Source organism: Chlorocebus sabaeus, chromosome 11, assembly GCF_047675955.1.
Source record: "Chlorocebus sabaeus isolate Y175 chromosome 11, mChlSab1.0.hap1, whole genome shotgun sequence".
NCBI classification, from domain to species: domain Eukaryota; kingdom Metazoa; phylum Chordata; class Mammalia; order Primates; family Cercopithecidae; genus Chlorocebus; species Chlorocebus sabaeus.
Window position 1 is genome coordinate 505,663 of NC_132914.1, and position 27,598 is coordinate 533,260.

At 39.2% G+C, this 27,598-nt stretch overlaps 1 protein-coding gene across 1 annotated transcript in view; it reads right to left on the bottom strand.

The window, feature by feature from the left end:
- Window positions 1-374: 374 nt before the first annotated feature.
- The window catches only part of KDM5A (lysine demethylase 5A), a 96,399-nt gene continuing 69,175 nt past the window's right edge, over window positions 375-27,598 (bottom strand). Inside the window, exons 23-28 of the mRNA XM_007967098.3 lie at window positions 25,764-26,315; window positions 25,255-25,398; window positions 15,564-15,723; window positions 14,085-14,305; window positions 10,913-11,323; window positions 375-3,039 (exon numbers count right to left, since the gene is read on the bottom strand). Coding sequence (XP_007965289.3) covers window positions 2,833-3,039; window positions 10,913-11,323; window positions 14,085-14,305; window positions 15,564-15,723; window positions 25,255-25,398; window positions 25,764-26,315 — 1,695 coding nt within the window. The 3' untranslated portion in view covers window positions 375-2,832. The remainder of the gene's footprint in view (window positions 3,040-10,912; window positions 11,324-14,084; window positions 14,306-15,563; window positions 15,724-25,254; window positions 25,399-25,763; window positions 26,316-27,598) is intronic.

Consider the following 27,598-nt stretch of genomic DNA (forward strand, 5'->3'; position numbering starts at 1 on the left):
TTTCCATTTTTCTTTCTATAACCTTTGCCAAGGTTAAAATACTAATGATGAAGAACTGCAACTTCAGTTGCAGTTTAGAGGAGATAAGAAGGGTAGAAAGACATTTTAAATCATGTCTTAATACAAAATATTACAATACAGAAGAGAGCACGTTGTAAATAATTTTCTCTAAGTGAAAATAATGCTTTGTATTAGAACACCAACATTTCTTTAAATAGACCAATCTTGTTTCGTTAATTCCAAAACTGCAGATTTGTGTATTTTTTTTGTTTTTCCATTGATTTCTCCCTTCTGTTCTTCTCAGCCTTGGTCTAAACCTGTGGTCAAGTCATACCAAATCCTCCATGACTTTCAAGTAAATAGAGAAGATCCCACAGTATCAATGAAAAGACATATTTAAGTTTCAAAACGTCAGAAGGTAACAGGAAGCTAGTCATACGTTCTCAGCATCCTCATGGCTCTCCGCTGACGGCGGACTAGTTAATGGATGATTAGGAAGGAAAAATTAAAACTGTAAATGTATTCCAGGCATCTGTCACTTAAAATTACATTCAATTTTTAACCCACGAGTATCTGAAGACTTTTACAAAGAAGACCAAAAGGCAAAAAATATTGTGCTTTCTTGTATAACATCAACCAGAGGATCTTCTTAATTGATAATCATTAGTTTGGCAAAAGGAAAACTTATGAAATCAGTTTTTTAATTAGTTACCTTGCAATATCCACTGAAATCTTGGATCATACACAAACTTACTTGAGATGAGACCTCAAGACACATGCACAGCAACACTAACAAACCTCTGGACAAGTCAAAACACTCAAAAGGTTATACAGTATTAAGGAAAGAATGAATAAAAAGTAGGTAGTATGAACTACAGAGAAAACATTTACAGAAATTGGATTTTATAAGAAAACATGTTTCTTTTTTTTTTTTTGTAAGATGTCTTTTGAGTTAAATCTCATACCCACTCAAACTGTAACTGGACAGTACATTTCACTTCTAGTTACTAGAAGACAGTTCTTTAAAAGAGACTGGGGCAAAAAGGGAAAAGGAGACTATAAGCCGTTGCTAGGTCCACCCCAATCCCCCCTTTAAAAGGAAAACTGATGAATTTAAGTCAAACCACAGATTTTTTTAAACCAAAATAAACACACCAGACAGACAGTGATGACAAAACACTATTTTTAGTCTTTTTTTTTTGTCCTTTAAAAAAAATTAGTCCCCTTCTAATAAGAGTTTACATACAGCTTACCTAAAACCTTAAGAACAGAGAACACAATAGGAGGGAAGAGGACACAGCACCATAGTTTCAAACATTCACACACAAAAGAAAAAACAGCCAGCACAGACTAGAGTGAGACCATGTTTCCCAACAGACAGGAACAAGTCCCAACACACAAAGGACATATAATTATCTATATGAACAAAAGCAAAATGGAAGATCTGGTCAGGCTGGGATGGAGGAGGGAGTGCTAACTCCTTGTACTACAAGGAAGGAATGGGATTTTTTTTAAAGCAAAAAAGAAAAAGCAAGCCCCCAAATGGATTTTTGATGTTGAAACTCTGTCATATGCTGCTGGTAACAGTAAATATATATATTTATATATTCATATATGTATATTAAAAAAGGAAAAATAATCTATTTATAGAACAGTCAGTAGTCAGAGACATTTAGAAAAAAGTAAAAACAAGTCCTTTTTTTTTCTTTTTAAAAATGGATTTACTAAAACAACTTCATCACCCAGAGGTACTACAACCCCGCATCCTCTGATGAAGCCATGGCGTTATTCAACAGCATCTGCTGCGGGCCATAGTTAGAAATTGCCAGTGTTGGAAACAGCAGACATTGGGGTCAGGGCTGCAAGGCAAAAAGCAGTTATTTGCTGGTCTTGCTCACGGCCATGCCTGAAGCCTGGTGTCTGGAATACTTGTGAATGAAGTTTTCCCCAAAAAGCATGCATCACTGTGGCTCAGTAAGATAGTATGACTGGTCATCGTCGTCATCTTCTTCTCTTTTTTTTTTTTTTTGCAGAAGCCTGAATCCATGTACCTGCTCTTCCCTAAAATGTAGACCCAAGACAGCAAGACTTTTCAATGCCAAAAAACGGCTCCTTGCCTTGTAGTAGGTTCTTCTCCCCAGAATCCAATCTAGTCAGATTTCTGATCTAGATGACATCCTTATCCTTGCAAAGATAAGGTGACCTGCCCCAGCTGAGAGGTTCTCCTATTTGGGGTGTTCTTCTAGCACAAACAAGCACAAATAGCTGATGTCAATAGACTGTGATACCATTCCTTGACGTCTAACAGAAATAACTTTGGCCCTGTTACTCCTAGTTGTATCTTTAGGGCATTAAGTACCAGGTAACAGTGGAAGGAAAGTGGTACTCCAATCCCTCTCCAACTATCCCAATGAAGGCGATCCAAGCAATTAGCACCTTCAGTTGGTGCTGCTCCTAAGTTGTAAGTCTCTAACTACTATCAGCTGGACAAAAGCCACATCCTACATGCCCTGTTAGCACATCAATGTATTAATACTAACCAGCCACCCTAGAGCTCAATCAAGCATCTAGCCTTAATGCAGTAAACCACACTCAAAGGAGACATGAACTATTGGCTGCTGTACCAAAGAAGACACCCTCTGCATAGATATGTTGACAGAGAATGTAACCCCCAGAGTCCACGCAAAGAGGAAGTCAGCACTAAGAGGACTTTCTCTGAAGGCCATTCATCTTTGGAAGCAACATTCCAAGTGGATAGAAACCACTCTACTTGATGACTAAGGTCTCAATGTGGTCCATTTCCCCCCATGTCCCAAACTAACCAAGCATCTGCTAACTGGTCTCTTTCAGATCCTCCACTGGTAGTTTGTAGCTCATTATGAAGGAAGGAGGTGGTGCTGGACCTGGGCTAACTGGCCCCTGCTTCTTTGCACAGTTTATACAGATGTAATCTTCATTTTCAGCCATTTCTGGAGATACACCCACACAAACTTGATGAAACCACTCATCACAGCCACCATCACATTGTACCCAGTCTACCTGTAGGAAACAAGATTGGGGAATGTTAAGGTTACATAAACATTAAGCCTAGAACAAAAGCAAACCAAAGAGCTTTCTTGGCTTAAATGATAGCAAACAACTGGGATGTCTAGAGATAGACAATGACTTCTTATGGGGTTATTTTTTAAAGACAGAAGCTGAGAAGTTAATACCCCAAAATTACATTTTACCATAGTGTGTCCACAAAATTAGGCCTCTTAGGTACTCCATTACCTCACGAATACCTGGGGCTCCTTGTGAGGCAGAAACATGTTTGAGAAAAATTTGACAAAAAGGGAACTTCTAATAGAGCAGCCAAGTAGTTTTAGCTAATATTAACAATTTCTAGGCTCTAAGACAATGCAATTATCAATCAAGAAAGGAAGAGTACAACAATGTGAAGGCAATCCTGTGTATTAGCTTTATTTCAAAGAGATAAGCCAAAGTACTAAGAGCATTAAATACCTTTTTAGAAAAGCAGTCACATAGGCCACTTTTAAAACTAATATTTTTTATTCTTCTCTTCTTCCGTTACAAATACAACTCCCTATAAAAAGTTAGCAAATATCAGATGTCAAATCTTACAAATTAACCAATTATAACAGTCAAAGACACAGGTCAATAGATCACTCTGGGGCTTAAAATTCAAATCTGAAAAGCTGACAGGTCAGTGGCAGGTGTCAGACTTTGACCCTTCTGACAATACTCTGATTACAGGAGGCTAGGAAGGGATTGTAGTTTGGTGACTTTAAGCCTTGGACTTAAGAGTTAACAATAAAGTGACTTTTGGCTTTTATATTTGAAGGCTGATTGTAGTAGTTTTTACAGCTAATGTCATGGCAGACAAGAACATTTAAGTTGAAAAGAGCCACTCTCCCTCACCTCAATACAAAGGTTGGTCATTTCATTGGCAACATAAGAAGCCACTTAAAACCATGAGCTTTACCAGAGATCAAAGGAAGGAATAGAAAGGGATCAAAGAAGTAACTACACAACTTATGAGAAAGAACAGATGAAGGAGATTTTGGCTAGGTAAATGAGTTTCATTCACAGAAAGTGAGTGGTTTTCAAAATTCGTTTCCATGTCCTATAAAACAATTGTCAAATCACAGTAGTCATGTCAGTAGTTTTAGGCTTGTAATAAGGGGTGGGAAAAATAATTTGTCAAAATGACATTCTACTTGTATTGTTCCTAAAGTTCTAGATCTTAAGAAACAATACTGTTTAACATAAAGATTACTCAACTCAGAAGTTCTGAGTTTCAGTGTGTAATTTCAAGCAAGTCACTTAACCTCATTGAGTGGCTCAATTTCCTCATCTGAATAATGCAGATGACATTAATTACTAGATTACTGAGAGGATCCAATGAAATAATGTATGGCAAAACACCTAATTCACTGCCTAGGATACTGGAGGCACTTTTCAGTCATGGTCTCGTGGCTCTACTCATTATCCTACACTACACAAAACGTTTTGCACCTTGATACAACTGTCTGCAGCACTGCTTTTCAAAGTGTGTAGACCACTGGCATCAGAATCATCTATTGTGTTTTGTTTGTTAAACATGCAGCTGGGACCTATCACCCTATGAACTCAGAGTGTCTGGGGAGTACATGCCAGAAGCTTCCATTTTTAATCAGCTCCCAAGTGATTCTCATATATTCTAAATCCGATTGCTGCTGGCCCTCTGTGACATCACTTCCTGTAAATTCAGAGCAACTTAACAATACCTTCCTAAACTGATTTGTTTTTGTTCTGTAATTGTTTAGCTTCTGAAGTCTGTGCAATAAAAAACTCACCAAAACGTTCCTATTGTAGCAAACTAATCAGAGACCAAAAAATAAAAAGTGAAATAATGGCATCTGTGCAAAATGTGAAAACTAAAGTACTGCAAGCAGTAAAGACTCACAAAATGCTGGCTGTTAGAGCAGGTGCACTCAAGTGTTTTGGCTGTTTGGGACAGACAAAGGGAACCGGATAAATTGTGGCTCTCTGTGCTGCCCAGGTTTGAGATACTGCGCTGTTTATGATGGCACCCGTGAACCAGCAGATCCCTTTACCCTTACCTCCAACCCTCTTAATCCGGTCTAGTCCCCATTCATGCTAATGCATTGGGTAAGAATGTTATCAATGTATCAGTATTTGCTACAAAGAAGTGTCCCAGGTCTTTTGAAACCTAGTGTTTGCACTATACTCACTGGCTTACAATTTCCCAAAATTCTCTCGCAAATAAGACAAGACTTTCCCTTTTGTGATTTTCACTCAAGGTCCCTTCCTAAGCCTAGATCTCCCATTTCAAAAGATCTATAACCTTTCTTGAGATATTGGTACACAAATTCTAACCTAGACTCCAGGTTATGTAACAATTTAGCCTGATAATAGAACAAGTAAAAATAGTCCTTCTCTTTACCAATATCTTTTTTATCATGCTCATCTACTAACAATCAAATGTGAGTCCTACTTTTGTGTGAAAGGTCCACAGCATCATGAAGCAAACTAAAGTTTGGGATGCCAACCGAATCCACAGATGATTCTGACACAGGGGCAACAGACCAGGTAGTGTCCTGAAAACTCAAGAACACAGAATTTGGATAACTGTATAAACTGTCATTTCCCTTTTCATTATTTCTAGGGAGATGTATTTAGTGAATCACAAAAAGAATTATTAAACTTCACAGCTGTGAACTGTTCAAATACTAAATGATAAGAGATTCTACATCACAGTACAAATAGGTTACTATGTTTAGATCTGGGGGAAATGTCTGTTTTAAAAAGAAATACATTAAAACGAGGAAATATTAGTTTCATATTCATGTTTTGCTGTATGGTTTCACATTTACACTTAAGAAAAAATACTTGGCATAGTATATTTTGTTCATTTCTTAAAGAATAGTACTGTACTGGGAAAGAAGAAAATCTGGTAATTTAGTGATATTCTTAGCTTAGTAATTAAACTGAGCTTTTGTTATTTTGGCATTTAATATCTTTTGCACCCCAAGTTTCCTAGTAAAAGCAGGATTTGAAAAAGGAAAACAATTCATTTAGTGAACTACAACACACGTTCAGAATCCTTGTGTATTATTTTCTTGGTGCTCTCAATATTCAGTGACCAACCCTCCCCATTTGCCGAGGAATGACAGATTTCTCAGTATGTGGGAATTTCAGTGCTGAAACAGGGAAAGTCCCAGGCAAACTGGGACAGTTGGTTACTCTAGCTGAACATCATGCACGCGTGTGCACGCGTGTGTGTGTGTGTGTTACATACATTTAGGTAACTTAATCTTTGATTATCTGTGCCAAAAGGAGGTATGAACTAGTAAAGCCATTGAAAACACAAATACCTTGATTGAGGAAACACCCCCGTGAAAATCTTAAATCAGGGTGGCTAATAAATAGTAAAAATCAGAGTTCACAAATTTAGTCTCTTAATTTACCACACAAAACTTCTCATGTAAGTAGGAATGGGTAAAGGAAAAGGCCGACAATAAGAGGGTTAAAAAAAGTGAAGAGAAAAAGAAGACTATTTTCATAAGTAAAACTATTAAATGTTTATTCTAATACAGAAGAAAAATACTACTTAAATTAGTAGCCTGAAAGAATTTGGTCTTTTTCCAGTTAACTTGTTTTATCTTTGGTACCAATAAGACTGAATAAAGAGTTCTGACAGAAAAAGATTCTGAACTTTAAAATTAATTTTTAAAAAATAGTTCTTTGTTAATAATAATTTCAGCTTGACATTAATTTAATAATCAAAGGAAAAATTATTTTCAAAACCTTTTACATTATTCTGGTATTGTCTTTCTTTTTCTAAAACATCTTGAAATTGAGGCTAGGCACATTTAAACTAGCCTCATTTAATCTTTCTTTTAATTTTTAAAAGAGCATTTCTCAAAAAAAGAGCTGGGCGTGGTGGCGTGTGCCTGTAGTCCCAGCTATTCAGGAGGCTGAGGTAGGAGGACTGCTGGAGCCCAGGAGATCAAGGCTGCAGTGAGCTATGACCACACCACTGTACTCCAGGCTGGGCAACAGAGTAGGACCCTGTCTCAAAAAAAAAAAAAAAAAAAAAAATTTCTATCTGCATATTTTGGGGGAAAAGTCATAGTAATTATTGGTTAGAGAAATCACAGTAATTACTGGTCAGAGAATTAACCTGAAACCAAGTGAACCCTAGAAGTTATTTTTTGCAGAATGATATTTTAAAGAACAAACTGGCCTAAAACGCATGATTTTCTTTTCTTTTTTTTTTTTTTAACATCATCTTGCCAATCTTTTTCTTTTTGAGACAGGGTATCCCTGTCTTGCCTAGGCTGGAGTGCAGTGGGGCAATCACAGGTGCAACCATAGCACATTAACTATAGCCTTGAACTCCTGGGCTCAGGCAATCCTCCTGTCTCAACCTTCTGAGTAGCTGGGACTACAGGGATGGGCCACTGTACCTGGCAAAAGCATTCTTTTCTTATTTTGTCCTAAACATGTGTGTTGTATATTAAGTTTTCTCAGAGAAATACTAAACACTGAAAAAGTTTTAACATTCTTTACAGAAACTTTTATAGAACTGTAACTGTTATTTAGTAAAATCAATGTCAGGAATAAACATGTAGAACCATAAAAACCGCAAAATAGCAGTAACAGGCAAAATATCTATAATCTGAAATAACTTTTGCTTAAAATGAAACACATTATATAAACTAACAACATAGGGTGGGGCACACATTGCTCACCTTTATGTATTTTAACAGTTCAAAATAGACACTTTCTCTGAGCACTCAGCCAAATCTCCTTTTGCTCCATCAAAATGTAGATGATAACTCTAGATTTTGTTTACAAAACACCTATACTATTAGGAGCAAATCTCACAGTTCTTTCAAAAATAATGATCACATCTTAGCACTTAAGGTTGCATTTTTTGGTTAACAAGTGCTTTCATAGAGATTGTTTCGTCTCATCATCATAACCCTTTGAATAAGGCAGGGCACCTGTTAATTTGACAATTTCAAAGCAAATGAAAAAAAAAAACAGCCGAAGTGTTTATATTGCTATAAGAAGACAACAGTAGGCCGGGCACGGTGGCTCAAGCCTGTAATCCCAGCACTTTGGGAGGTCGAGACGGGCGGATCATGAGGTCAGGAGATCGAGACCATCCTAGCTAACATGGTGAAACCCCGTCTCTACTAAAAAACACAAAAAAACTAGCCGGGCGAGGTGTCAGGCGCCTGTAGTTCCAGCTACTCGGGAGGCTGAGGCAGGAGAATGGCGTGAACCCGGGAGGCGGAGCTTGCAGTGAGCTGAGATCGCACCACTGCACTCCAGCCTGGGCGACAGAGCAAGACTCCGTCTCAAAAAAAAAAAAAAGAAGACAACAGTAATAATAGATGAACTGAATCCTATTTAAATGCTGAGCAGAAGGGAGGGGAAAGATTAAGTGATAAGGAGAAAAAGTACAAAAATAAGACAAAAGGCTCATGATAGATATAAACATGATAGAAAGAACGACAGGAAAGTTTAAAACGGAAACATCCTACCTTGCTGCTCGTCTTTAAACTACCATAAAATTAAGGGAGAAAGAAAAGGGAGAAGGCTCTGCCAGTGCTGAACCGCTGCACTTTCATGCCCAAAGAGAAAGTTAACTCTTCCTCAGCCTCTTTAATAAACAAACTCAGATGGAAATAAACGCAAAATTAAAGATAAAAATAATATGCACATATATATGTACTAAAATGCTTTAAAATGTTTATAACATAGAATGCTTATACAATGAATAGATGCAAGTCAGTGAACGGTCTGACAATGACATAAAACAAATGCCATAGAAAAAAACTGGGAAGGAAACACTAAGATATTTATAGCTGTCTGCCTTGGAAGATTAGACTACAGGATATGTATTTTACTATACGCAGTATTCATTTTCCAAAAAATGAACAGAATACCCCTAATACATCTCATTTAAATATGTGTCATTTAGTTTTGGAATGTGTTTTTGTACTTACATCTCAATTACCGATGGGGTAGAGGTGTTAGTGGAGAGAACCTGGTCTGAGAGCCGGGATCTAGGGTTCTACGGGGCAGAGGTGTTAGTGGAGAGAGCCTGGTCTGAGAGCCGGGATCTAGGGCTCTACGGGGTAGAGGTGTTAGTGGAGAGAGCCTGGTCTGAGAGCCGGGATCTAGGGCTCTACGGGGTAGAGGTGTTAGTGGAGAGAGCCTGGTCTGAGAGCTGGGATCTAGGGTTCTACGGGGCAGAGGTGTTAGTGGAGAGAGCCTGGTCTGAGAGCCGGGATCTAGGGCTCTACGGGGTAGAGGTGTTAGTGGAGAGAACCTGGTCTGAGAGCCGGGATCTAGGGTTCTACGGGGCAGAGGTGTTAGTGGAGAGAGCCTGGTCTGAGAGCCGGGATCTAGGGCTCTACGGGGTAGAGGTGTTAGTGGAGAGAGCCTGGTCTGAGAGCCGGGATCTAGGGCTCTACGGGGTAGAGGTGTTAGTGGAGAGAGCCTGGTCTGAGAGCTGGGATCTAGGGTTCTACGGGGCAGAGGTGTTAGTGGAGAGAACCTGGTCTGAGAGCCAGGATCTAGGGCTCTACTTTTGGTTTTGCTGCTGACCAGCTCTGTAACTTTGGTCACATAATTATCTTCCCTGAGTCCTAGTTGCACCAGCTGTAAAATGAGCAGCCTGAACAAGGTAAACTCTTGGTCCCTTCAAGCTCTAAAAATGTTTAAGTATTTCACTGAAAAAGTGAGGGCATAACCTATAGGGAATAGAGATGCAGTTTTATTTGTTTATATTTTCAAACTGAGGCACTATTAGAATTCTAAATATCAAATAGTATAATGAGTATAATAAAATTAAAACTACAGATTTATCAATATTCTTGATAAGAACTGTAACAGGGGACTCCAATCATTTAAACAACTGGAATTTTTCATAAAGTCTGAGACTATTACTCTCAAAAGTTTGTATCTAAAGAATGGCCAAAACAGAATTACTACACTTAAATTTTAGGGTTGGAAATTTTAAAACAACGTTTTTTTTGTTTTTTTTTTTTAGATGGAGTTTCACTTTTTTTGCCTAAGCTGGAGCACAATGGAGCGACCTCGGCTCACTCCAACCTCTGCCTGCCAGGTTCAGGTGATTCCCCTGCCTCAGCCTCCCGAGTAGCTGAGATTACAGGTGCACGTCACCACACCCGGCTCGTTTTTTGTATTTTTAGTAGAGATGGGGGTTCACCATGTTGGCTAGGCTGGTCTCGAACTCCTGACCTTAGGTGATCCACCCACCTCGGCCTCCAAAGTGCTGGGGTTACAGACATGAGCCACCGTGCGCAGCCTAAAATAATGCATTTATAGGTTTGAATTATTTGTTCCCAAAGATTTGAAGAAAATTATATTCCATTTAGGAGAGTGCTTACAGGTCTGAGTGTGAGTAAGATATGGACTAAAAGTTTCAAGTCTTTGGAATACAATCTTAATGCAATTGGCCACAGCTCTTACAATACTGGCCCAGGATTTTCTTCAGGCCACTGGGACTATCTGACAAGGTATTTCGTTCTCTGAGTCACCTTACAGGGAAGGCATAAGATTATTCTGAAACTTGTTATGCCCACTGCATATGAAATGCACCATTTGCCAGGGAATATCACATAGCTTCTCTCTGCTCCTGTCTCATTATGTTCACTAAGTATATGATTTCTAAAATACAACACTTCTACTAGGCACACTAAGGGCCTCACTTTTCAAAACAGTTTGTAGAAATTGTACAAAAGATATTATGTTGGAAGTCCAAATCCTAGAATCAAAAACATACTATATATTGATATCAAACAAGTGTCTCCACCACTGTTGTTCCTTGACCTCTCATGCTTGACCATAAACAGTCGGAACTCACCTTGTCCTTGCAGGGCCTTTGGCAGTTCTGTGCTGCGCACACAGCATTCTCATCATCAGATTCCTCTGCTCCTGACCAGTCATACTTTGAGGGAATGTCCAGCACTTTCTTCTCTCTTTTCTTTTCAGTACTCTCTTTCACAAGTTCAACTTTGGCTGCAGCAGCCTTCTCCTTCTTTTTCTTCCTCTCTTCTTCTTTTGCTAGTTTCTTGGCCAGTTTATTCAGCTCCTTTGATTTGTCTGCACTTAATTTTAATTTCTTCTTTTTAGGTTTGTCCATTTTCTTTAACTCCTTGGACTTCTGTTTTCCTTCTCCAAAAAGTTGCTCTACCTTTTCTAGCTTCCGTTTCCGTTTCTTCTCTGAAGAGTCCTTTCCTTTCACTTTTAGTGGTTTCTCTTCCATGCTGTCATCCTTCAAAAATACAAAATTGGGAACAATTTTAAAGCAAGACAGTTAAAAAACTACTTAGTATTACTCTCTTATATGAGGTACCTAGAATAAACACATTCAAAGAGACAGAAAGCTGAACAGAGGTTACCAGAGGCTGTAGGGAAGAAGAAATGAAGATTTGTTTAGTGAGTCTAGTTTCTAAAAAAATTCAGAGGGGGCTAACCAAAAAAATTCAGGAAATGAATAGTGGTGACAGTTGCGTAACACTGTCAATCTACCTAATGTAACTGAATTGTCTACCTAAAAAGGGTTAAATGATAAATTTTATGTTACGTATATTATGCTACAATAAAAAACATTTATGGGCCAGGCGTGGTGGCTCATGCCTATAATCCCAGCACTTTGGGAGGCCGAGGCGGGTGGATCACTTGAGGTCAGGAGTTCGAGAGCAGCCTGGCCAACACGGTGAAACCCCGACTCTATTAAAAATACAAAAATTAGCCAGGCGTGGTGGGGCATGCCTGTAGTCCCAGCTACTTGGGAGGCTGAGGCAGGAGAATGGCTTGATCCCAGGAGGCGGGGGTTGCGGTGAGCCGCGATCAATCTACTGCACTCCAGCCTAGGCCACAGAGCAAGACTCCATCTCAAAAAACACAAAAAGGATTTATGTTATTCTAAAGATATTTAAAAGACATTTTAAGAAGGCAAGTATACTATTCAATGAAGATAACAGTAGAAAATCACAAGTCTGAAATGAAATATTTATCTTATATTAGCTTACTAGGAGAAAAAGGGCACACAAAAAAATTCAGTGTTAGCATATTAACACAGTCTGTAGCATCTCTGTTAGAGATTAAAACATACACAAAAAGCAACCTGTACTAAATTAATAACTTTTGGGGTCTTCATTTATTACTAGTAAAGTTCTTTCTTAACCCAAATAATAAAAGTATTGGTAGTTATTTTTAAAAAGTCAGAAAAACATAAAATTGTATCCATGATCTCATTACACAGAATATATAGTGACTTTGCCAACAGCTAGAAAACAGTTCGCATGACAAAGCAAAAAAAAATCGTCATTTTTGTTTTTGGCTTTTTAATACTGTAGCTAGTATGTGCCAATGTAATAAACATTTAAAATTTTAATGGTAAAAGTGTATCTAGTAACAGAAAGAATGGGAGGGGGCATCAGAGAAAGAAATACTGAAGAAATATAACATAAACCTAATAATTCCCTTGAGAATTCATTTTTCTATAGATTTGACACTTGAAAATCTTTGACAGGAACCTAAGGATCAGCAGAATCCAAAAAACACTGGATTATAAGTGCCTTAAGTCTATTACATCTTAAATAAGATATTTAACCTCTTAATACTTTGTGCTTCCTTATCTGTAAAATAAAGAAGATTGGGTAAGACAATGAATGTGAAGAAAATGCTTTGCAGACTAGAAAACACTATCTAAATTAGGTTACCTAGACCTGACTTTCAAAACAAAAACAAACTATAGTATTATGCTAAATACATCTGCGTCAACTCCAGGTGGCATGGTACCGTTCCATTACATGGAAAGAAGGAAACTAATGAAAAGAATACGAGTCAAATGGCAGAATTCGAATCCAGGTCTCTTTATTTTTTACTGGATGTGTGACCTTAATTTTCCACCTCTCATACTTACTTTCTTCATACGCAGAATGGGTAAAATACTTGCCCTCTCACTCCCCTACCCATTCCTCTTCAAGACGGTGGTAAGGACCAAATGAGCTCATGGATATGGTATCACTGTCTCATCAAATGAGCTCATGGAATTGCTATGTAAGTGTGATATATGAATGTGGACCTTCTCTCCCACCCAATCTACTTCTATTTAACCATCCCTGTGCCTCTTTTTTATAGTTACTATATATTCTCCCCTATCTCTGGGCCCTCCAATAATGACAGTCTGGGCTAAAGAGGTTGTTCTAAACTAGATGGTTATCAATCACGCCCTTGCCCACTTCTTCTTAGCAAAAATGGCCGTTTTTTTCAACTTAGATACTACCTAAAAGCTTAATAAAGAAAACCCTAAGTCAAATCTCTGGTGTCCTACAAGAAGGAAAGGAAAGGAAAGGAAAGGAAAGGAGAAAGGAGAAAGGAGAAAGGAGAAAGGAGAAAGGAGAAAGGGGAAGGGGAAGGGGAAGGGGAAGGGGAAGGGGAAGGGGAAAGGGAAGGGGAAAGGGAAGGGGAAGGGGAAGGGGAAAGGGAAGGGGAAAGGGAAGGGGAAAGGAAAGGAGAAAGGAAACGAGAAAAAGGAAAGGAGAAACGAAAGGAGAAAAAGGAAAGGGGAAAGGAGAAAGAAAAGGAAAGGAAAGGAGAAAGAAAAGGAAAGGAAAAGAGAAAAGGAAAAGAAAGGGAAGGGAAGGAAAGGGAAAGGGAAGGAAAGGAGAAAAGGAGGAAAGGGGGAAGGGGAAAGGAAAAGGGAAAGGAGAAAAGAGAACAAAAGAAAAAAAGGAAAGGAAAGGAGAAAAGAAAAAGAAAAGAGAGAGAGAGAAAGAGAAAGAGAGAGAGAGAGAGAGAGAGAGAAAGAGAGAAAGAGAGAAAGAGGGAGGAAAGGGGGAAGGCAGGAAGGCAAGCAGGAAGGCAAACCAGCAAGCCATAAAGACCAATTTCTTTGACTGAAGTCGGAAAGTAGGCCAGCCAGATTACTGCCCTCAGCCATCCCTCTGCCAACATTTATGATACCTCTAAGGAACCCAGGCATTCTAGTTTTATAACCACTGTTTAAATAAGTATTAAATCCACACCTCCATGATATGCAAGAATCTGTCTTCAGAGGGTGGGTGTGTGGCCTGCAAAATCCGCCATATGTGTTGAGTCTCGTCCAGAGACACTTCCAGGAGGTCTCCAACCATCATAAGTTCTTCCAGTTGTGCCTTAGCTCCAGGTGACAATTCCAGCACCGGAGGTTCCAAACTCCGGGGCACCAAAGGGCTCTTCCGAGGTTGTTTCCTTGGGGTGCTAGAACCTTTCCCAAAAAATACCATAAAACAAAGCAAATAAAAATTAAAACTATGGAAAAAACATGTTTTCAAAGTAAATATTTACAATAGTCCCCCAGACCCCCAATACTAACTTCAGATATCTGGATTAATTCTATCAGTATGAAAATGTAAACACAATTAGAAACAAATACAGACCAAAAAGGCAAACAATTCCAAGGCCCACTCCAAAAAAAAAAAAATGGTTTGGGGTTATTAATAAAAAGCGGTTCTTCCAGCCGGGCGTGGTGGCTCACGCCTGTAATCCCAACACTTTGAGAGGCAGAGGCGGGCAGATCACCTGAGGTCAGGAGTTCGAAACCAGCCTGATCAACATAGTGAAACACCATCTCTACTAAAAATACAAAAAATTAGCCAAGCGTAGTGGCACATGCCTGTAATCCCAGCTACTCCAGAGGCTAAGGGTAGGAGAATCGCTTGGACTTGGGAGGGGCAGGTTGCAGTGAGCCAAGATCGCGCCACTGCACTCCAATCTGGGCAACAAGAGAGAAACTCCATCTCAAAAAAGAAAAAACAAAAAAAATAGTAGTTCTTTATCCTGAATGTTAATTTCTATTGAGTTTTTATCATGTGGCAAGGGGAGCAAGGAACCAGAATCTCTCCATTTTAGAGTATACCAAAAGATTAAGCATTTAATAAAGCATTTGGCTGCCTTATGTAAATAACTGGTTATCTTTCTAATGAACAGAAAATAAGACACAGTTCCATAAAATCCTGAATTTTATTATAAAGAGATAAACACCCTCCATTTTCCAAAGTTGTGACCTAAAGTAATGTGATTTGTTTTTGCTGAGGGAGAGAAAAATGAACATCACAGAGAAAATCACCCTCCAAGGAAAGGAAAGACTTTCTACAATTAAAGTAACCCAGAAACAGAATAAATATGTTTAAAAAGCAGCAGTTCCACAACACCTGATAACGACCAAATAGAGGGTGAAGGACTACCTATCCGGGATTTTCTAGAACTGAGGCATGGGACTAGATGGCCCCTAAAGTTCTTCTAATTAGGACTCTAAAATTCTTTGTAAGTTTTCGGGTTGTGATGACAGAAAATGCAAATAGGGATTGGCTTTTCCTAAAGAAAACAGCATTTTCAGGTTCCATTAGCATTTCATGGCCAACCATTGTACTCCACTCAAAAGGGACTCACAGTCTTGATTAACACAATGTTTTTCTCACTGGTTTTCTGCTTATCTTCCCCCCAGTTTTTTAAAGGAGTAATACCTTGAGAACAGCTCTTGGAAGCAGAAGAGTAAGCATGCTCTGCACAAAATGAAGGTGCTGTCCACATGTGAGTCACCACCTCCTCAGATTTGATGGGAATCTCTTCATCACAAAAAAGATTGGGTTCAAGACTACTAGAGGACTTCACACTGGCTGTGTCCTGAAGAAGAAACAAAGAGAAGTATTCAGAATTAGAGTCATTTAACTTATTTTATGACAAGGCCCAAAATGGAGGCTTTCAGGTTAAAGCTTCTAATATACTAAAAATATGAGATTAAAATTAAATATCTGATGTTAAACAGGATAGAAAATGTCCACTGGGGAGAAAAACTGTAATTGTGGCAGGCCAGGTTTCCATTAGCAACCAGAACAGTTTCTACTAACACATTACTATAATTCTAATTAATGTGTAAGTCAAACAGTAAAGAAATGGAGAAACTATGGCCTTCATACAAGGGCTGAAATGTGAAAACAAACCCATTAAGATTTTCACCTGGGTTTTCTCAGACCCTAAAGCCTGATAAGATTATGAAGGCATTCTCACACACACCTTGTACCAGGGCCCACTGAAGATTAAGAAATTTTTCCAAGTCTCTAGAGAAAGTCTTCCAGACTGGACCCTACCCTAGATACAGTCTGAATGAAAGATCCTCGCTTGTAGGTGCGCCTCCCACACACAGACACAGAGTTTAGAATGAATACAAATATTGAAAAAAACTTGTAACTTAGTTGGTCTGGTGAGTTACTCCATAACCAGTTGCAGAAATAAACTCCGTTCTTTCTCAGTCAGTCTGCATCTTCTTATTGGACTGAGAGAAAAAAGCAGCTAGACCTTGTTCTATCCAGGAACATAATGACTACAGATTCAAGCCAAAAGACAGTATTAAAGTCAAAAACAATCCACAGAGATAACAAACCTACAAAAAAATTACTATTGCTCTCTACATTCCTCCTCTCTGGGCAGGGCATCTCTGAAAAAAAGGCAGCAGTCCCAGTCAGGGACTTCTAGATAAAATCCCCATCTCCCTGGGACAAAGCACCTGGGGGAAGGGGCAGCTGTGGATGCAGCTTCAGCAGACTTAAACTTCCCTGCCTGATGGCTCTGAAGAGAGCAGCAGATCTCCCAGCACAGCACTCAAGCTCTGATAAGGAACAGACTGCCTCCTCAAGAGGGTCCCTGGCCCCCATGCATCCTGACTGGGAGACACCTCCCAGCAGGGGTCAACAGACACGTCATACAGGAGAGCTCTGGCTGGCATCTGGCCGGTACCCCTCTGGGACAAAGCTTCCAGAGGAAGGAACAAGCAGCAGTCTCTGCTGTTCTGCAGCCTCTTCTGGTGATACCGAGGCAAACAGGGTCTGGAGTGGACGTCCACCAAACTCCAGCAGACCTGCAGCAGAGGGGCCTGACTATTTGAAGGAAAACTAACAAACAGAAAGAAACAGTATCAACATCAACAAACAGGACGTCCACTCAGAGACCCTACCCGAAAGTCACCAAAATCAAAGACCAAAGGTAGATAAATCCACGCAGATGGGGAGAAACTACCACAAAAAGGCTGAAAATTCCAAAAACCAGAACACCTCTTCTCCTCCAAAGGATCAAATCTCCTCACCAACAAAGGAACAAAACTGGACGGTGAATGAGTTTGACGAACTGACAGAAGTAGGCCTCCGAAGGTGGGTAATAACAAACTCCTCCAAGCTAAAGGAGCATGTTCTAACCAATGCAAGGAAGCTAAGAACCTTGAGAAAAGGTTAGAGGAATTGTTAACTAGAATAACCAGTATAGAGAAGAACATAAATGACACGATGGAGCTGAAAAACACAGCACGAGAACTTCGTGAAACATACACAAGAATCAACAGCGGAATCGATCACGTGGAAGACAGGATATCAGAGATTGAAGATCTACTCAATGAAATAAAGTAAGAAGACAAGATTAAAGAAAAAACAGTGAAAAGAAACAAACAAAGCCTCCAAGAAAGATGGGAATATGTGAAAACACCAAATCTACATTTGACTGGTGCACCTGAAAGAGACAGGGAGAACGGAACCAAGTTGGAAAACGCTCTTCAGGATATTATCCAGGAGAACTTCCCCAACCTAGCAAGGCAGGCCAACATTCAAATTCAGGAAATACAGAGACCACCACAAAGAAACTCCTCAAAGAGAGCAAACCCAAGACATGTAACTGTCAGATTCAACAATGTTGAAATGAAGGAAAAAATGTTTAGGGCAGCCAGAGAGAAAGGTCGAGTTACCCACAAAGGCAAGCCCATTAGACTAACAGCAGATCTCTCCGTAGAAACGCTACAAGCCAGAAGAGAGTGGGGCCAATATTCAACATTCTTAAAGAAAAGAATTTTCAATCCAGAATTTCATATCCAACCAAACTAAGCTTCATAAGTGAAGGAGAAATAAAATCCTTTACAGACAAGCAAGTGCTGAGAGATTTTGTCACCACCATGCCTGCCTTTCAAGAGCTCCTGAAGGAAGCACTAAACATGGAAAGGAACAACCGGTACCAGCCACTGAGAAAAACATACCAAATTGTAAAGACCATCGACGCTATGAAGAAACTGCATCCACTAACGGGCAAAATAACCAACTAGCATCATAATGACAGGATCAAATTCACACAAAACAATATTAACCTTAAATGTAAATGGGCTAAATGCCCCAATTAAAAGGCACAGACTAGCAAATTGGATAGAGTCAAGACCCATCAGTGTGCTGTATTCAGGAGACCCATCTCACTTGCAAAGACGCACACAGGCTCAAAATAAAGGGATGGAGGAAGATCTACCAAGCAAATAGAAAGCAAAAAAAAAGCAGGGATTGCAGTCCTAGTCTCTGATAAAACAGACTTTAAACCAACAGAGATCAAAAGAGACAAAGAAGGGCATTACATAACGGTAAAGGGAGCAATGTAACAAGAAGAGCTAACTATTTTAAATGTATATGCACCCAATACAGGAGCACCCAGCTTCATAAAGTAAGTCCTTAGAGACCTACAAAGACACTTAGACTCCTACACAATAATAATAGTGGGAGACTTTAACACCCCATTGTCAATATTACACATATCAATGAGACAGAAAATTAACAGAGATATCCAGGACTTCAACTCAGCTCTGGACCAAGCAGACCTAACAGACAGCTACAGAACTCTCCACCCCAAACCAACAGAATATACATTCTTCTCAGCAGCACATTACACTTATTCTAAAACTGACCATATAATTAGAAGTAAAACACCCCTCAGAAAATGCAAAAGAACAGAAATAATAACAAACCGTCTCTCAGACCACAGTGCAATCAAAGTAGAACTCAGGATTAAGAAACTCACTCAAAACCTCACAATTACATTGGAAAGTTAACAACCTGCTCCTGAATGACTACTGGGTAAATAATGAAATGAAGGCAGAAATAAAGACGTTCTTTGAAACCAATGAGAACAAAGACACAACATACCAGAATCTCTGGGACACATTTAAAGCAGTGTGTAGAGGGAAATTTATAGCACTAAATGTCCACAAGAGAAAACAGGAAAGATCTAAAATTGACATCCTAACATCACAATTAAAAGAACTACAGAAGCAAGAGCAAACAAATTCAAAAGCTAGCAGAAGACAAGAAATAACTAAGATCAGAGCAGAACTGAAGGAGATAGAGACATGAAAAACCCTTAAAAAACATCAATGAATCCAGGAGCTGGTTTTTTGAAAAGATCAACAAAATAGACCGCTAGCAAGACTAATAAAGAAAGGAGAGAAGAATCAAATAGATGCAATAAAAAATGATAAAGGGGATATCACCATCAATCCCGCAGAAATACAAACTACCATCAGAGAATACTATAAACACCTCTACACAAATAAACTAGAAAATCTAGAAGAAACAGATAAATTCCCGGACACATACAGCCTCCCAAGACTAACCAGGAAGAAGCCAAATCGTTGAACAGACCAATCAAGTTCTGAAATTGAGGCAATAATTAATAGACTACCAACCAGAAGAAGTCCAGGACCAGACAGATTCACAGCTGAATTCTACCAGAGGTACAAAGAGGAGCTGGTACCATTCCTTCTGAAACTATTCCAAACAACAGAAAAAGAAGGAATCCTCCCTAACTCATTTTATGAGGCAGCATCATCCTGATAACAAAACCTGGCAGAGACACAACAAAAAAAGAGAATTCCAGGCCAATATCCCTCATGAACATCGATGTGAAAATCCTCAATAAAATACTGGCAAACTGAATCCAGCAGCACATCAAAAAGCTTATCCACCAATGATCAAGTCGGCCTCATCCCGAGGATGCAAGGCTGGTTCAACATACTCTAATAACAAACGTAATCCATCACATAAACAGAACCAATGACAAAAACCACATGATTATCTCACTAGATGCAGAAAAGGCCTTCAGCAAAATTCAGCAGCCTGTCATGCTAAAAACTCTCAATAAACTAGGTAGTGATGGAATGTATCTCAAAATAATAAGAGCTATTTATAAACCCACAGCCAATGTCATACTTAATGGGCAAAAACTGGAAGCATTCCCTTTGAAAACCAGCACAAGACAAGGATGCCCTCTCTCACCACTCCTATTCAACACAGTATTGAAAGTTCTGGCCAGGGCAATCAGGCAGGAGAAAGAAATAAAGGGTATTCAAATAGGAACAGAGGAAGTCAAATTGTCTCTGTTTGCAGATGACATGATTGTATATTTAGAAAACCCCATCGTCTCAGCCCAAAATCTCCGTAAGCTGATAAGCAACTTCCGCAACATCTCAGGATACAAAATCAATGTGCAAAATCACAAGCATTCTTATACACCAACAACAGACAAACAGAGAGTCAAATCATGAGTGAACTCCCATTCACAATTGCTACAAAGAGAATAAAATACCTAGGAATACAACTTACAAGGGATGTGAAGGACTTCTTCAAGGAGAACTACAAACCACTGCTTAAGGAAATGAGAGAACACAAACAAATGGAAAAACATTCCATGCTCATGGATAGGAAGAATCAATATTGTGAAAATGGCCATACTGCCCAAAGTAGTTTACAGATTCAATGCTATCCCTATCAAGCTACCATTGACTGTCTTCACAGAACTGGAAAAAACTACTTTAAATTTCATATGGAACCAAAAAAGAGCCCGCATAACCAAGGCAATCCTAAACAAAAAGAACAAGGCTGGAGGCATCACGCTACCTAACTTCAAACTATACTACAAGGCTGCAGTAACAAAAACAGCATGGTACTGGTACCAAAACAGATACATAGACCAATAGAACAGAACAGAGGCCTCAGAAATACCACCACACATCTACAACCATCTGATCTTTGACAAACCTGACAAAAACAAGAAATGGGGAAGGATTCCCTATTTAATAAATGGTGTTGGGAAAACTGGCTAGCCATATGCAGAAAGCTGAAACTGGATCCCTTCCTTATACCTTATGCAAAAATTAACTCAAGATAGATTAAAGACTGAAAGGTAAGACCTAAAACCATAAAAACCCTAGAAGAAAACCTAGGCAACACCATTCAGGACATAGGCATGGGCAAAGACTTCATGACTAAAACACCAAAAGCAATGGCAACAAAAGCCAAAATAGTCAAATCAGATCTAATTAAACTAAAGAGTTTCTGCACAGCAAAAGAAACTATCAGCAGAGTGAACAGGCAACCTACAGAATGGGAGAAAAATTTTGCAATCTATCCATCTGACAAAGGGCTAATATCCAGAATCTACAAAGAACGTAAACAAATTTACAAGAAAAAAACAACCCCATCAAAAACTGGACAAAGGATATGAACAGGCACTTCTCAAAAGAAGACATTTATGCAGTCAACAAACATACGAAAAAATGCTCATCATCACTGGTCACTAGAGAATTGCAAACCAAAACCACAATGAGATACCATCTCACACCAGTTAAAATGGCGATCATTAAAAAGTCAGGAAACAACAGATGCTGGAGAGGATGTGGAGAAACAGGAACACTTTTACACTGTTGGTGGGAGTGTAAATTGGTTCAACCATTGTGGAAGACAGTGTGGCAATTCCTCAAGGATCTAGAACTAGAATTACCATTTGACCCAACAATCCCATTACTGGATATATACCGAAAGGATTATAAATCATTCTACTATAAAGACGCATGCACACATATGTTTACTACAGCACTGTTCACAATAGCAAAGACTTGGAACCAACCCAAATGCCCATCAATGACAGAATGGATAAAGAAAATGTGGCACATATATACCATGGAATACTATGTAGCCATAAAAAAGGATGAGTTCATGTCCTGTGCAGAGACATAAAGCTGGAAACCATCATTCTCAGCAAATTAACACAAGAACAGAAAACCTAACACTGCATGTTCTCACTCATAAGTGGGGGCTGAACAACAAGAACATATGGACACAGGGAGGGGAACATCACACACCAGGGCCTGTCCGGGGGTGGAGGGCTAGGGGAGGCATAGCATTAGGAGAAATACCTAATGTAGATGACGGGTTGGTGGGTGCAGGAAACCACCATGGCACATGTATACCTATGAAACAAACCTGTATGTTCTGCACATGTACCCCAGAACTTAAAGTAAAATAAAAAACAATTACGGTTAAGTAGTCCACCTTCTATAGTCTACAACCTATAATAACTCCTATACCAACAAGCTAAGGAGGGGAAGACAAATTTAGATGTGACAGCTTAACGACACAAACCATTTAATCCTCTCTAGAGGTTTTCAAACCTAGAATCTTACCAATTGCTCTTACTTAATATAAGTATATGTCTGACTGACAATATACAGATTACAGTAAGTCTTCATGTAACGTCATCAGTAGGTTCTTGGAAACTGACTTTATGCAAAAGGAAGTACAGTAGCAGGTCCTTCAATAAAGTTGTTTTCATTTCATTATAACAGTGATGAGGGGAAAAAATAAGTTCAGCTTGCAGATCAGCTTGGTACTGCTCATTAATCTCACTGTTGCACTTAAAGTCCTTGGAATGTTAAGTGAGCTCTGATTAGGTCTCAGATCATTCTCCTTGAAATCCGTATCCACAAGCTCACCCACACAGACACAATCCCAAAAGATGCAGGACAGACTTTGCTTCATTAAATATGTAACTTGTAAGCAATGATTTTCTGGATGGTAACTAAGATAAAATGACTGATCTTATTTTACTAAATAATTACCTACTCCTCTTCCTAAACCAAGAGGGGGCTCCTCCTCAAGCAAGAATACTATGTTCAAAGTATTTTATGTATGAATTTATGGTCACAACAGAGAACATCAAACAAAGAAAAAACCACCGGCCAAATGCAAATAAACTGGCAAATAAAAGTTTTATTATACAATTATCACTTGCTCTGTGGGAAAATGCTCAACAGTACAGGCTTTTTTTTTTTTCATTCAAAGATATCAACATCAAAGTAAACTGGCAGGGTACAGCTCCGTGGCAGAGCATCTGACGGCCAAGTAAACTGGAACTTGAATCACCGCACGTCCTGCCACCGTTCTTCTCTTCTCAGCTGTCAAATACATTACTAACACTAGAAAATCCATCATCTTACTTTTCTACCCTGCCAATACCTACTACCAAACAGACAGTAAGCTAAGATTCTCATATAATTTCCTCCAAAAAAAGATGACTCCATCCAACCGTATCAAACTGCAGTTGTGATCCCTAGTCCTGAAAATCATCAATACTTGTGATGTTTTCATAGGTTACCAGTCTGCTTTCAAGCAAAGCCCATCATGTTATGCAAATCTAGAGGAGAGGCTGATACTTAATGTGCTAGAAAGCAACCACCAAAAATATCAAAGGCCGCTAAGCAGGGTGAACAGGTGATTCCAGGATTCAAGGAAAAGGCGAATTATATTTGGCATGGGTTGTGTTCCTTTTCAGCTGCTCCTAGTCACCCTATATACAACTTTGTAAACAAAGATAGTCATTAACTTCCGGATAACGTGCTTAAGAAGATTATCTGAATAGGCTAATTCAAGTTTCAACTGTTCTCAAGTCTTTAAGTCACATAACTGAAAATTCCCAAGTCACCTGGATCCATTTTTATCTTGAGAAAAAACATTTCCCAGTGGAAGAATCTACGAGCGTCTATGATGGATGGTTTTAATTTTACACCCTAGCAGTTTTAACGCTGATGAGGTTAATGAGCAATACCAAGCTGATCTGCAAGCTGAAAAGACAAAAGACAGCGAAGGGGTAGGGACAGAATCTCCCTTGTTCTTAGGAAGCAGCCTTTTGTATCAGAGTAGGAATTCCCAGGTTACAAGAATAGATTCTAAACAAAGCAACTAAGAATCATATAAAACAAACTAATGGATTGACTGTAATCTGGCAGGGTCTCTGACTAATCACGTTGTTATTACTAGGTTAAAAAGCAAAGGGCTTGCACCTGACAAAAAGGGTGAACGAAAAGCCAACTGGATCCAACACAAAACAAACTTGCCAAAACCTTCTCTTCACCACCAGTAAGGTGTCATTACCAAAACAGTCACATTGATGGTAAATAATTTGTTGTATCTGCAACTGGAACTCAGCAAATTCTAACCTGGGCCTAAGTATTATATTACCCACCTCGGAATATTACTTTCTATCTGGCACCATCCAGACAAGAAAGCAGAGCAAAAGACTCATAGCCTAGCTGGAATGGAATTTTTTTTTTTTTTTTTTTGAGGCAAGGTTTTGTTGCGCTACCCAGGCTGGAGGGCAGTGGTACAATCACAGCTCACTGCAGCCTTGACCTCCTAGGATCAAAGCAATCCTCCCACTTCAGCCTCCCAAGTAGCTGGGACTACAGGTGCATGCTACCACACCCAACTAACTTTTGTATTTTTTTTGTAGAGATGGGGGGGTCTCGCTATGTTGCACAGGCTGGTCTCAAACTCCTGGACTCAAGTGATCCGCCCACCTCAGTCTCCCCTAAAGTGTCAAGTTTATAGGCATGAGCCGCCACACCAAGCCTAGAATGGAATTCTTAAAACTTAACTGTATACAGACTTTAACTCAAAGAAAAAAATGTGAAAAACTGAAATTGGCCATGAAAGCTTTACATAATTTAATGCATTGTTTTTCTAGTTCCTCTAAGCCATAAGGGACTATAAGATGAGAAAAACATATACAGATTTTTAAATTCTATTTTTAAAAAATTGTTTCAGGTCTGGCGCGGTGGCTCACACCTGTAATCCCAGCACTTTGGGAGGCCGAGGCAGGCGGATCACTTCAGGTCAGGAGTTCAAGACCAGCCTGGCTAACATGATGAAACCCCATCTCTACTAAAAATACAAAAATTAGCCAGGCATGGTGGTGGGCACCTGTAATCCCAGCAACTTGGGAGGCTGAGGCACAAGAATTACTTAAACCCAGAAGGCAGAGGTTGCAGTGAACAGAGATCACGCCACTGCATTCCAGCCCGGCCGACAGAGGGAGACTCCATCTCAAAAAAAAAAAAAAGTATTTCAGCAACCTGTAATTTTTTGAGTTTTGCAAAAATGCTATGACTAAAACCTCAGAAGAGATAAATGACTAGTTTTCTCTTTCACTTTCAGGCCTCAAACATCACTGTTCAATAGCTTTTTTTTTTTTTTAAACAAACCCAATGATCAGGTATGTACCCACACAGCCTGTCTGTGTAACTACCTTCATGTCGTAACCATACGTCTCTCGAATGTCTTCATCAGAGTCTGTTTCTTCGTCATCATAGTCCATTGTTTGTCGAGGAGAAGATGACACACTGCTCACCACCCGATTAAAAGCAGACTGCTGGAAACTAGGTAAGTGTCCCTAAACAACAAAGAATTCCAAGATGAACAGCAAGACATGAGAGACCAGCAGGGGAATTAATGTGTGCCTAAGATCACCAAAATGTAATGAATAAGCAAAGTGGCTAACAGAGTTCTTCAACAGTTAGTAGAAATCAAATTATTTGATGATGATGCCAAAGTGCACCTGAATGACATTCCCAGGAATAGTTCACTAAGTACGCATCCAAAAAAAAGTATTACAGTATATGTGGAATGAGAACGCAATGGATAATAGCTGACAAGTTACTGTTATTTTCCTAATCAACTGGTAAGACAGACTCGATTTACTATTTATACACTGACATATCCCATGAAATAGAAAAAGAATGTAAATCCTAAACTTGCCTGTAAGTCTGGATTGGCAGCTGCTTTTTGGAGTTCCGCACTGATGATCTTTTCAGTTTTTTCTCGAGCTGCCTGTTCCACCATACGCTGGCTCAACACAGACAGTTTGGCCAGGGCAGAGGAGAGTTCATCTGTGGCTAGAGCCTGCCGTGCTCTATCTTGCCAACTCATAGCACGTTCTGTCAAACACTGCAGGGCCTCTCCTTCAGGCAACCGTACGGGCAACTTCTGAAGGGACACCAGGAGTGACAGAATAGTCTCCAGCCTGGGCCTTCGAGACCGCATACAAAGAGGGCAAAGGAATTTTACTTCTTTAGCTTGCCAGTTGGATCCTTTCTTTTGGGAACTTGATTTAGGAAGAGGAACACAGCTGTTATGGAACCAGTCCTTGCAGAGCTCACACTGTAGCATAAACCCACTGGCTGTCTTGCGGCAAATGCAAAATTTTACTTCTTCTATGCGGTCCACCATTGTCATCTTGGCTAGGTTGGCTGCTCTGAGAGAATGCATGGCTTCAATCTCTTTTTGCTCCCGTTCTTTGAAAACTGCTACCTGTACAAGAAACACATTTAATTGAAGAGTCACTGCAATATACCCCCAAAATACCAAATTCTCAAGGCCGTGGGATCTTTCTCCAAGCTATCAGTTATAAACAGTTTCCTAAAATTTGGGGCCCCTGGCAGTTTCCATGCAAACATTCCTCATCTGTGAAACGGGCAAAGTGCTATCACATTTGATCAAGTACATCAGTGCAGTACTTTGGCCTCTTTTGGAGGGCGCAGTACGAAGATGGCATGCCTTGAAATCAAGCAACCTGGGTACAAAGCCTGGCTCTTGTACTTTCAGACTGTTAATATGGGCACAAGTTTCCGAACCTCCATTTTCTGAAAAATGAGGATACTACCAACCGTTATTTTGCTGTTTCACAGATTAAATAAGGTAACATATGAAAGTGCTTAACCTGGTACCTTGCACAAGAAAAACACTCAATGAAGTATTAGTTTCCCATCCCCTCGTAATTCATTCCCTGGGGCAAGTCCTATACACATTAATTTATTTCTCTCTAGAAGGCCTCTTCATGCATAAGTAGAGTAACAAAACTTGATCAATTGTAACAACAGAGTTTTATGAAACTCAATTTAACAAAGTAAATAAAGGCAAACAAATTTAATTATCAATACTGTCGGTGCATTTTCTTCTTAAACTACTGGCAGCTTTGAAACAATTTTGAAATAATTTCCAGCCCTACTTGTCTAGCAAGATTGACTTGTTAGGCAGGCTCTCTAATCAGAAATCATTTTCACTGGGTTCAAAACAGAATCATTTGTAGGCAGAAAGAGCTGTATCATATGCAATTCCCTACTTTTATTGCCCAGATTCGTATTTATTTTCTATTTCCTCAGGATCCTAGTAATCTTAACACATTCCTCCTATCCTCCAAAAAAGCATAATTCTCATCAACTACAAATATTTTAACACTCATTAAGAGATGGAAATCTGTAGCCTGGTATAATTCTTTTAAAAAACACATAGTAATAAGAGTCATAAAATGTTTATATTAAATTCTAACCCAGTAATTACATTCCTAAGAGTCAAGTCTAGGAAATTTAAAAGAAGGAAAAGGCTATACAAAGAAGTTCATTTTATTACTTACAATAAGAAACTTAGTAACAGGCAAAACGCTCAAAATTAGAAAACTACAGCAGGTCCTCAAATGACATCTTTATGTTCAGTGTAATTTCATTATAACATTGATGAGAAAAAATCAATTCCTGGCCAATGCCACTGTCACTAATTTACCAAAAATTGGATAATTATCTAGTTTTTATTACTCT